This window comes from Panthera uncia, assembly GCF_023721935.1.
Source record: "Panthera uncia isolate 11264 chromosome C1 unlocalized genomic scaffold, Puncia_PCG_1.0 HiC_scaffold_4, whole genome shotgun sequence".
Classification (NCBI taxonomy): Eukaryota; Metazoa; Chordata; class Mammalia; order Carnivora; family Felidae; genus Panthera; species Panthera uncia.
This window is the reverse complement of record NW_026057585.1, coordinates 57,036,934-57,049,584: the sequence shown is the minus strand read 5'-3', so window position 1 is coordinate 57,049,584 and position 12,651 is coordinate 57,036,934. Positions and strand designations below refer to the sequence as shown.

The window sequence follows — 12,651 nt, the reverse complement described above, 5'->3', positions numbered from 1 at the left end:
AGGGGGAGGGTCAGAGAGAGGGAGACACAGAATCTGAAACAGGCTCCAAGCTCTGAGCTGTCAGCACAGAGCCCGACGCGGGGCTCGAACTCACAGCCCTCACGGACCGTGAGATAATGACTTGAGCTGAAGTCAGCCGCTTAACCAACTGAGCCACCCAGGTGCCCCTGAAATCTATACTTTTTAAAGAAACCCCTCTTTTTAAACCTTTAAAATCTCTAGTGCTGGTGTTTGTTTCTCAATAATTAATTATTTTATTTTTGAAGTTTATTTGTTTTGAGAGAGAGAGAGAGAGAGAGAGAGTGCATGTGCGCAAGCAGGAGAGGGGCAGAGAGAGAGGGAGAGAGAGAATCCCAAGCAAGTTCTGTACTGTCAGCCCAGAGCCCATGCGGGGCTTGATCTCACAAACTGTAAGCTAAGCTGAAATCAGGAGCCGGATGCTTAACCGACTGAGTCACCCAGGCGCCCCCCTCACTAATTTATTTTAAAAACAGGCAAAGGTAATGTGAAGAAGGGAAGAAAGCCCTGGTGTGTACCATTTGTCCACACAACTGTTTCCCTGGGAAAGGAAAGGACATTTATGGAGCACCCTTTATAATACAAATTTCCTGGGTCCCACCCATGAAGGCAGTTCCGGAATGTCCTCTCAAGTCCAAGGCTTGAGGTCAACCAAGAGGAGTATTTCCTGAGGGCATTTTCAGGATTCCAAAGAGCAAGAGGAGGCAGAATCCACTCTGGAAGGACTGCAGAGCACTACTCTGAAAGAAGAAGTGAGGACAGAACAAGAGAGTTGGCAATGGAGATTGCTGAGGCCATCTTCACAAGATATGGGGCTTACTTTAAAGGAACCAGAACTTCGTCTATGAAGGAAAATACGGAGTGAGCAGAGCTCTTAAAATATCCTTGTAGAGTGGAATAAAAGCAGTCTCACTAAAATGTGTTTAAATGTTTGTCCCTCCACAAAATGGCCCCAGATTGTCCTTTTTAAGTTCTTCTTATCATGGTTTCCTTTTCAGTAATTTTTCGTAATTTAGAAAATCTCCCCCTTTCTTATGACTGCCATTTTCTTTTGTCATCACTGTGCTTGCTGACCTCAGCATCTCTTATTTCCTAGTCGGCCCTTTTAAATCCATTGAGGATTTATCTAGATAACCAGATAACTCTCAGAATGTTCATGTCATCCTTGGGGAAGAGTTGGTAGAGCATCCTAGCCGGGGTAGAAGACATATATGTAAGTGATTAGCAGATGAAAAAGTATCAACTTTCCTAACCCTCAAATAACTACAGAGAAGAAGTTTATCTACTTCTAGCAAAGTGTTTATCACACTCTATTTTGATCACAGTAAATGTCTCTTCCATTCTCTGGTGAGCTCCTTGGTGAAAAGGCCCATGTGATCTTCATATCTGTTTCCTATGCATTTGAATGCTGTGCTTGGTACATAGAAGGGGCTTGGTTTATTTTATGAATATTCTAGGTGCTGAGTAAGCAGTAAGTAGACAGAGCTCCTGGCCTCATGTGGCTTGCATTCTGGTTAGGGCAAGGAGTGGGAGGGAAGATAAGGTGTACATAAAGAGGTAAGTACATGGCATACCAGAAACGAATCAGTGGTAAATAAAATATATAATACAATAATTTATATAAATGTAAATAAATGCATAGAAATAATATATAAATTATTTCTTCCCCTGCTACTATGTAAGTTTCCCCAGGACAAAGGGTATGTCACGTGCAAACCTAGCACAATGCCTGGTACATAGTGAGTAATTAATAGATATGTGGAATAAGAAGTTGTACATACGTTACCCCAGAATCACTATATCCTCAACAATAAGAGTTCCATAACTGTTCCAAAGGCAGGCCTATTTGAGGAGATGTATCGTGCCATTGCCTACCATCTCCCTGGTCGAGTCTGTTGGACTCCAGAGTTTGGGTTCATTCCATTCCCCCTAACTTTTCCATCACCTTACCAGCGTTGGGAGACTGCCCAAGGAAACCTAACCCTCTCATTCCTATAATGGAGCCCACACAAGCCGTGGTTGATCTTCATGCTGCACATATCAGCCACGTCCACCTACCCACTGCAATTCACCGTCTGCCCAGTTGCCCCATTGTAAAGACAAGAATGTCCTGAAGTCATATTCCAGAGTTCAAGTAAATTGGACTCAGCCCACAGGCCTCACATCTGTGCTCACAGTGTTAAAGAGTGCTGGAAAAAAGAGCTGACAATGAACTGAAGAGGTCTTTTTTTTTGTTTTTTTTTAGTCACTTATTTATTTTGAGAGAGAGAGAAAGAGAGAGCAGGGGAGGGGAAGAGAGAGAGAATCCCAAGCAGGCTTCATACTGCCAGTGTGGAGCCCGACATGGGGCTCGAACCCATGAACCGTGAGAGCATGACCTGAGCTAAAATCAAGAGTCAGACGGTTAACCTACTGAGCCACCCAGGCGTCCCTGAACTGAAGAAGTCTTAAACATGTTATCCTGAAGAGCAGGTGCAAAGTGGGTTCCATTCAGTTATTGTTATCTTGAGTTTAAGTAAACAGTGTACTCAGTCGCTAATTATATTGCCTTCTTAAGCCCTCCTCTCCAGGTAATGAGAAGGGAAAATAATTTCCTGCTCTCTGCAGGTGGTCTTAAAGGTGTTTTGCCTTTTGGGGTTGGTTTTGCCCAGAAGCCTTCAGTACTCAGTCATTTATTAAGCCCAGTCTGTTTGGTCATAGATTTAACTTTTAATGTTCATTGGGTTTTATTCTCACCACCAAAGAGAAGTTGAAAAAAAAAAAAAAATGGACCAACTGAATATCCTAAGGGGGAATGGTATCTAATTAGAATGTTCTTGCACATGACAAATCACTTTGATTTTAGCTTGCCAACTCAGCTCTTTTTTTTCCATTTGACAGGAGGCAATGTCTAGAATGAGCAAAGTTGGGAAAGTCGTGTTTCCCAGACTTGAGGATAAAAGGTAAGTTTGTATTTTTTATATGCACAATACTGAGGAATGAGGACATACAAGGATAAGTAACTGCAGAGCTAGAATAAACCTTGGGGGCTTCTAATCCAGTTCTTTCATTTAATAGTTGACACAACTGAGTCCCAAAGAGGTGAAGTTACTTTGTTACCTAAAGTCACAGAGCAAGGTAGGGCCAGACCAGTGGGTCAAATACAGACTTCTGAACTCTCAGACCACTAATCTTTTCCCTATGTCATTAGCTGCAAGTCTGGTCTTTTGTTCTAAAATGGGGGCTCTCTTACATCTTCCATTAAAGGACACAGTAGCATCTGTCTGTCCTTCCACCCATTGCATCTCTTGGCATTGGGGACTACAACATGACCTTGGTCAGTATTTTAACCCCAATTCACAAAATACTACTTTACTGAGCTCCTGCTATAGGCAGCACATTATGCTAATTTGCCTGTGGCCAGGGTTTAGAGGGGAATAAGACATAATCTTCTGTATGCACATAGATCATTTCAGAACGAAAGGAGAGGTTCTACAATAGAAGTATTACCGGGTGACAAAGTAATTCAAGGAAGAAAGGAATGTGACCCTGTAGGGGTGAGAGAAAGCTTTTGAGAGGAGACAAAGTCTACACTGTCTTTAATGCTTGAAAGAAATGGTCTCACAGACCAAGACAGGAAAGGACATTCTCAGTAGAGGGAATAACATGTGCAAAGTTATAAAGGTGGGAACAGCTTGCTATATTTAGATAACCATAAACAACGTAGAATTCTGAAATACAAAGTGTGAGATGGAGAGTGGCAGGAAGTACAATAGGCGAGAGGGGGGTGTGGAGGGGGTCATCTCATAAGGAGCTCTGAGGCCGTGATGGAAACCTCATCCTACGGGCAGACTGGAGATACTGAACTTCAGGCAGCGGTAGGACCTAGCCAGACGCAGATTTTAGAAAGATCCCTGTCAGAGAGTGAATTAGAGGACCCAAGGGTAAAAGCAGAGAGGCCACACGGAAGTCTTTTCCATCTGGGTGACAGATGAAAAACACCTATATTAAGTCATTGGCACTGAGCTTAAAAATGGAAGGATAGGGGTGCCTGGCTGGCTCAGTCTGAAGAACATGTGAGTCTTGATCTTGGGGTCATGAGTTTGAGCCCCACGTTGGGTGTACAGATTACTTAAAAAATAAGATCTTTCTCAAAAAAATAAAACAATGAAAATGGAAGGACAGTTGTCCAAGTGGCTTTTATAATTTTAGGGATGTATTTGAAGTTAAGCATAAAAGCAAATCCCACCTCTGTAACAGGCAAAGGTGCTGATCCCACTGAAGAAGCATGATCAGTATTTAACAAAGTTGGAAATGTCCATGGAAAAGCAATCCAGTTCCTTTTAATTTTCTTAAAGCAGGTTTCCACATGGAGTTGGATTGTTAACCCTCCGAATATAAAGCCCTCCCTGAATTCTGGAGTCAGAGAGGCAGGCCATTTTACATGGGGGAGCTCAAGTCAGGAGCATTGAGAGGTCTGAGTCCCCACTGGCCTTGGAAGTCGTCGGCTAGCAGCTTCCTCCTTTTGTAGAAAGATTCTTGTTCTTCATCTCTGCCCTGACCCTCCCAAGACATTTGAGGGAAGTCTATTTTTAAGTTCTTTCAGTAAATCCACATGTTCTTTTGAAAAGCATCCTTAGCGTGTCAGCTGGGAGCCCTCCTCTGGGGAGGCAGCACATGTGGTGCTCTAGCACCATCTACAGGCAGCCCAAGGTTTGCAAGTAGAAAGCTAACACTTCCTTATGAAAGACTTCAGCATCTCCTCAGTACCTCAAGTCACATTACTATCTGTATGAGACGTTTACTTAGGTCTGTGCCCCACAGAAGCCACTGACTGAGTGTGGGGAGAATAAGAAGAGAGGAAATTCAGCTGATTTTAAAATTTAGGACCACAGAGAGCATAATCTAGTGACTCTGGTTCAATATGCTTTTTTCAGAAAGATCCTCAATCTCATCCTTCTACCCAGACCAAATTTATCTGTAAACGTAGTCACTTAAAAGTGCCCTGGGGAAAAAAAAACCCGTGCTTCAAAGAGAAGGATCAACAGAGTAAAAAGGAAATCTGCAAAATAGGAGAAAATATTTGTGTATCATATATCTAATAAAGGATTAATACATAGAATATACAGAGTACTCTTAAGACTCAACAACAATAGGGGCGCCTGGATGGCTCAGTCGGTTAAGCGTCCGACTTCAGTTCAGGTCATGATCTCGCAGTTCGTGGGTTCAAGCCCCGCCTTGGGCTCTGTGCTGACAGCTCAGAGCCTGGAGCCTGCTTCACAGTCTGTGTCTCCTTCTCTCTGCCCCTCCCCCATTCACGCTGTGTCTCTGTCTCTCAAAAAAATGAGTGAATGTTAAAAAAAATTTTTTAAAAAAAGACTCAACAACAACAATAACAACCCAAATCAAAAGTGGGTACCAATCTTGAATAGATATCCCTCTAAAGATTACATACAAATGTCCAATAAGCACATGAGGAGATGTTCAACATTGCTAATAATTAGGGAAATGCAAATCAAAACCTACAGTGAGATACCACCTTACACCCATTAGGATGATTACCATGAAAAAAGAGAAAATAACAAGTGTCAACAAGGATACGGAGAAATTGGATCCCTTGTACACCATTGGGAGAAGCATGACATGATGCAGCCACTGTGGTGGTTCCTCAAAAGCTAAAAATAGAATTACCATATGATCCAGAAATTCCACTTCTGGGTATGTACCCAAAAGGACTGAAATCAGCATCTCAAACAGAAATTTCTACTCACATGCTCATAGCAGCATTGTTCACAGTGGCTAAAATGTGGAAGCAACCCATGTAGCCAGTGGCGGGTGAATGGCTAAAGAAAAGTGCATACATACAGTGGAATATTATTCAGCCCTAAAAAGAAAGGACATTTTGACACATGCCACAACATGTGTCAGTCCCATTTACAGATAAAGAAATTTAGACACAAATGGATTAAACAACTTATCCAGGGTCACAACATGGATGAACCTTGAGGGCATGATGCTAAGTGAAAAAAGCCAGTCACAAAAGGACAAATATTATAGGGTTGCGCTTATATGAAGTACATAGAATCAAATTCATAGAGAAAGTGGAATGGTGGTTGCCATGGGCTGCAGGAAGGGGGAGAATGAGGAGTTGGTGTTTCATGGGCACAGAGTTTTAGTTTTGCAAGCTGAAGACAGAGCTGTGGATGGAATGGTGATGGTTGCACAGCAGTGTGAGTGTATTTAATGCCACTGCAGTGTATACTTAAAAATGGCTAAATTTCATGTTATGTGTATTTTACAATAAAACATTTTTTGAGGAAAGGAATAAGCACGGGGGGAAAATGTGCCTTGGACCTCAGCTTCCCATGTGTAAAAAAAAAAGGAAAAATATAGTCTATCCATCTTTTGGTGTTCCAGGATAATGGAAGGATATAAGAACAACATTAATCCCTACTTGTGAACACTTGACAGCTCACAGAATATTTCATGTCTAAAATTCAGTCAATCTGTGACGGAGGTACGGTTATCATCCCTCTTACAGCAGGGAAACAGAGACACCATTTAAAGAAGTTGTCCAGGGGCACCTGGGTGGCTTGGTTGGCTGAGTGTCTGACTCTTAATTTTGGCTCAGGTCATGATCCCAGGGTCGTGGGATCAAGCCCTACATCAGGCTCTGCACTGAGCATGGAGCTTGCTTAAGATTCTCTCTCTCTTTCTCTCTGCCCCTCTCCCCGCTCATGCTCTTTTTCTCTCTCTCTAAAATAACAAAAAGAAAAATTTTTTTTAAAGTTGCCCAAAGTCAGCCAGACTTCTCTGCCTGTGAAGCCAATACTTCTTCCACTGGGCAAAGAATAAGACCAATGAACAAAGTTGCTGCACAGTTGTCAGGATTAAAATTGAAAATCTTCAGGGCACCTGGGTGGTTCAGTTGGTTAAGTGTCCGACTTTGGCTCAGGTAATGATCTCATGGTTCATGAGTTTGAACCCCACGTCGGGCTCTCTGCTGTCGGTGCAGAGCCCACATGGGATCCTCTGAACCCCTCTCTCTCTCTCTCTCTCTGCCCCTCCCCTGCTCAGACTCTCTCTCAAAAATAAATATTTAAAAAACAAAATAAAAAATAAAAATTGAAAATCTTCAAGTATATGAGAAGGTTATTGACCCAAACTCCCTTCGAACAGTTTTGATATTCCAGAATGGAGATATCCATCTCATATAATATAAGAAGTATTTAATGATAAATTGTCATAGAGTATTGTTAGAAGGAGAAAACTTCTGTCCCCAGAATCATTCTATGATTAATAAATTTCAAGACTCATAGAATGGGTTTTAGTAGAATCTACTTAGTGCAAGAGTGTTGATAATGTTGGAATATTAATTTTTTTTAATGTAGTAACCATAATTGGCACTGATAACCCTAAGATCCGGGCACTATTCTCAGTGTTTTTCATTCATTGCCTCATTTAATTCACCTAACAGCTCTGTTGAGGTAGATTCTATAATTATTCCCATTTACAGATAAAGAAATTTAGATACAAATTGATTAAAGAACTTACCCAGGGTCACACATGGCTTGATAGATTCTGGAATGTTCTGGAAAGAACTCTTCTGGAAGAAGTTCTCAGGAAAGAAGTCCTCTGGAAGGAAGTTGGCTTCCTCAATCCCATGTCAACCCCACCTCATGTCAGCCCCTCCCAACCAAGAGGAGTAAGGACAAAGTTACAAGTGTTCAAGTATAATTTGTCTTAGCTGCTATTATCCCTTTCAAAATCAGGCTGCCTCGTGGCCAACACCACATTCTAACAGGTCCAGGGATAACAAGTCTACCAGGACCCAGATGGAGAGGAGGATGGGAGGGCAAGATCCACCCAGGGATGCCTGGACAGCAGGGCACAACTAGAGGGAAGGCCTTAGTGACATTTTCACAGGATTGTACTCCCAGATAAAGCAGTCTGCAAAGGAAATGTAGGTGTGGAATCCACAAAGGGTGATGAAAATGTTCAGTCTCTTCTCTTTTCGGGCTGTGGTTTTTAAACCAGTCATCAAACCTGGGGCTAGTCATAAGTAAAATATTTATGAAAGCTGGGAGTAAGAAGGGGCCTATGTTGAGCCTAAGCCTCTTAGTATGTTATAGTGGAGGCTGTGAAGTCAGACAGACCTCAGTCTGCATTCCAGCCTTGCCAGTCTTTAGCTGTCCTACTTTAGATACGCCTCTCTGAGCAAATGTCTTCCCTTCTACAATGAGGATAATAACACCCCACGTAGGTTAGGGATAATAGCGATGAATCATGCTGATCCATTGCTCAGGATGCTAGAAGCATTCACAAAATGGGAGATGTCTGCATGACCATAAGGGATATGTTCCTGTTCTTCTGAATATAAGGGGAAGCTGCATCGCGGTTGTGTCTGAGATCATTCAGCATATTCATTTTTCTCCCACAGATACTATGACAAGAAATACCAAGTATTCCTGAAGCTGGTTGAACACCAGAAGGAATATGCAGCAATCATGAAAGGAGACTGAGCAGAGCGTGCAGGTGCCAGTGCCAGAAGGTTCTGCGTCACTACATCAGGGATTTCTGTCTTATCTTATATTCAAGACCCTTTAGGTATCACTCTATCATTTCTGTATCGTCTCTTAATAAAGGCAACCGAGACGTGTGCAACCAGAACTAGAGTCTTCCATTCCAAAATACCACCATGATGTAGTTAGCAGTTTCTGCAGACACTACCATAAAGACAGAAGTTTTCCATAAGGTTATAGGGTCTCCCATGGGACGAGACCTTGGAGCCCATTCAGCCCAGGGAAAGCTTGCACTGGTTGAGTAACTGTCAGCCATCAGATGAAAGACTTGCATTGCTTTAGGTATGACAGCTAATGTTTATTTTATAGGGTGGCTGAAAGCCTATTATTAACGTCTTATTTGGAAATAATTTCAAACTTACAGAAAAGTTGCAAGAATAGGAATTATGCAAGGAACACCCATGCATCTTTTACCTCTAATATATTCACCCCATTGGCTTTACCAATTGTACGTTCTTTCCACACACATATATATACATGTATATGTACATACACACACGTGAATTTTTGAGTCATTTGAGAGTGAATTTCCTTAGACTTTTTATATAGCACTTTTATTTAATTTTCACTCATATTCCAGTTTTGTCAATAACTCAGTGTCCTTTATGGCATCCCCCCCGCCCCTCCTGGGTAGGATCCAATCTAGAGTCAGATACTGCATTTAATGGCAGAATCCTCATCTTGCAATTACCATGTTAAAAATAGGTACTGGTAGGAATCATCAGTGGATCCAGGAGGGAATTTTAACAAGTGGCAGGATGTATGCGTGGTCTTAAAATGTCTCCTCCCAGATTGTTTAGTACTTACAAGAGGAGAAACAACATTAACTATACAGGGAAGAAATGGGACAGCATCTTGACTGGGGGATGAAAATTAACTTCATATGGGTAGATGGACATCACGTGCCTCTAGATGTGCTAGCCTGAAGTCACAGCATCAGTCTGGCTGGGAATGCATAGCCTGAATCTAATCATAAAAAAAAAAACATCAGACAAACCCAAAATGGGCAGCATTCTATTTTTTAATGGACTATATTCTTCAAAAATGCCTGTGTCATAAAGACAAAGAAAGGCTGTGTAAAGTTTCCAGATTAAAGGAAACTAAAAAAAAAACATAAAGACTATAAAAGCTTTTGATGGAGACAAGTATTTGAAAAAAAAAAAAAAAGGTTGATACCATAACACATGCATAAACACACATAGACATACACATTTGTACATATACACACTCACACACAACATTCCAGACCCAAGAGTAACCACTAATGTTGGCTCTAGAGCCGCCATAATTCAGATGAGTTTGGATAGAGGACACATAGATTTCGGCAGGTAGGGAAGAAAAGTCACTACAGGTCAGTCCATAAACATCATTTTATTTTTTTTAATTTAAATCCAAGTTAGTTGACACGCAGTGTAATAATGGTTTCAGGAGTAGAATCTAGTGATTCATCACTTTCATGTAACACCCAGTGCTCATCCCAACAAGTGCCCTCCTTAATACCCATCATCCATTTTAGCTCATCCACCCACCCACCTCCCTTCCAGCAACCCTCAGTTTGTTCTCTGTATTTAAGAGTCTCTTATGGTTTGCCTCCCTCTCTGTTTTTATCTTATTTTTCCTTCCCTTCCCTTATGTTCATCTGTTGTGTTTCTTAAATTCCACATGTGAGTGAAATCATATGATATCTGTCTTTGTCTGACTCATTTCTTTTAACATAATACATTCTAGTTCCACCCATGTTGTTGCAAATGGCAGGATTTGATCACCAAGCAATACTCCATTGTATATATATACCACATCTTTATCCATTCCATCAGTCGATGGATATTGGGCTCTTTCCACAATTTGGCTATTGTTGACACTGCTGCTCTAAAGATTGTTTACAGGGACATGTGCCCCTTTGAATTAGCATCTTTGTATCTTTTGGGTAAATACCTAGTAGTGCAATTTCTGGGTCATAGGGTAGCTCTATTTTTAATTTTTTTGAGGAATCTCCATCCTGTTTTCCAGAGTGGCTGCACCAGTTTGCATTCCCACCAGCAAGGCAAAAGAATTCCCCTTTCTCCACATCCTCGCCAACATCTGCTGTTTCCTGAGTTGTTCATTTTAGCCATTCTGACAGGTGTGAGGGGATGTCTCATGGTTTGATTTGTATTTCCCTGATGATGAGTGATGTTGAGCATTTTCTGTCTGTGAGCCATCTGGGTGTCTTCTTTGCAAAGTGTCTATTCATGCCTTCTACCCATTTCTTCACTCGGTTATTTGTTTTTTGGCTATTGAGTTTGGTAAGTTCTTTCTAGACTTTGGATACTAACTCTTTATCTGATATGCCATTTGCAAGTATCTTCTCCATTCCATCAGTGGCCTTTTAATTTTGTTGATTGTTCCCTTCACTGTGCAGATGCTTTTATCTTGATGAGGTCCCAATAGTTGTCTTTGCTTTTGTTTTCCTTGCCTTCCGAGACATGTCTAGTAAGAAGTTCCTGTGGCTGCGGTTAAAGAGGTTGTTGCCTATTTTCTCCTCTAGGATTATGATGGTTTCCTGTTCAACATTTAGGTCTTTCATCCATTTTGAGTTTATTTTTGTGTATGGTGTAAGAAAGTGGTCCAGGTTCATTCTTCTGCGTGTCTCTGTCCAGTTTTCCCAACACCATTTTGCTAAAGAGACTGTCTTTTTTTCCACTGGATATTTTTTTCCTGCTTTGCCAAAGATTAGTTGGCCATACATTTGTGGGTGCATTTCTGGGTTCTCTATTCTTTTCATTGATCTATGTGTTTGTTTTTGTGCCAGTATCATACTGTCTTAATGATTACAGCTTTGTAATATGGCTTGAAGTCCAGAATTGTGATGCCTCCCACTTTGCTTTCCTTCTTCAACATTTCTTTGACTGTACAAGGTCTTTTCTGGTTCCATACACATTTTAGAATTGTTTGTTCTAGCTCTGCGAAGAATGCTGCTGGTATTTTGAAAGGGATTGCATTGAATGTGTAGATTGCTTTGGGGACTATCAACATTTTAACAATATTTGTTCTTCCTGTCCACGAACAGGGAATGTTTTTCCATTTCTTTATGTCTTTTTCAGTTTCTTTCATAAGCTTTCTTAGTTTTCAGCATATAGATCTTTCACCTCTGGTTAGGTTTATTCCCAGTTATTTTATGATTTTTGGTGCAATGGTAAATGGGATCTATTCCTTGATTTCTCTTTCTGCTGCTTCATTATTGGTGTATAGAAATGCAACTGATTTGTAGACATTGATTTTATATCCTGCGACTTTTCTGAATTCACATATCAATTCTCGCAGTTTTTTTGTGGAGTCTTTCAGGTTTTCCACATAGAATATCATGTCGTCTGCGAAGAGTGAAAGTTTGATTTCTTCCTTGCCAATGATCTTCCTTTGCCAATGATTCTTCCTTGCCTTTTATTTCTTTTGGTTGCCTGATTGCTGAGGTTAGGACTTCCAGTCTGTCAACAAACATCTTGAAGTTCTTACTCTGTGCCAGGTACTGTGCAAAGCACTCGAGCACAGGAGTAAATAAAGTATGGCCCAGATCTCCCCATTTAATGAGAGATAGAGACAAGTGACTACAATGTAAGAGGTACTGCAATAAAAAGGGCACCTGCTGGAGCAGTGGCTCAGTCGGTTAAGTGCCTGACTTCACTCTGGTCACGATCTTGCACTTCATGGGTTTGAGCCCCGCCTCGGGCTCTGTGCTGGCAGCTCGGAGCCTGAAGCCTGCTCTGGATTCTGTGCCTCCCTTTCTGTGCCCCTCACCCACTCACACTCTGTCTTTCTCTCTCTCAAAAATAAACATTAAAAAAAGGGGGGAGGGGGCACCTGCTGCCGTGGAGTGCATCAAACACCCGGAAAAGGAAGAAGCAGCAGAGGGTTGACAGGTAGGATGGAAAGGAACATGGTATAATGGCTTTGAGCCCTGGCTCGGGTTTCTGGGCCTGGCTTTCCCTCTTATTAACTGTGTCACTTGGGAAAGACCCTTAACCTTCCTAAGCTTCAGTTTCCTTATTTTCAAAATGCAGATATTCATAGTACCTTAGTACTTTACAGGATCACA

General features: G+C 41.5%; 1 protein-coding gene across 7 annotated transcripts in view; it reads left to right on the top strand.

The window, feature by feature from the left end:
* Positions 1-10,203, top strand: part of FGGY (FGGY carbohydrate kinase domain containing) — a 419,663-nt gene extending 409,460 nt beyond the window's left edge. For all 7 annotated transcript variants that reach the window (XM_049617075.1, XM_049617074.1, XM_049617072.1 and 4 more), the window contains 2 exons: positions 2,899-2,960; positions 8,438-10,203. In XM_049617075.1, the coding sequence (XP_049473032.1) occupies positions 2,899-2,960; positions 8,438-8,519 (144 nt within the window). In that variant the 3' untranslated portion in view covers positions 8,520-10,203. The remainder of the gene's footprint in view (positions 1-2,898; positions 2,961-8,437) is intronic.
* The last annotated feature ends 2,448 nt before the right edge of the window (positions 10,204-12,651 follow it).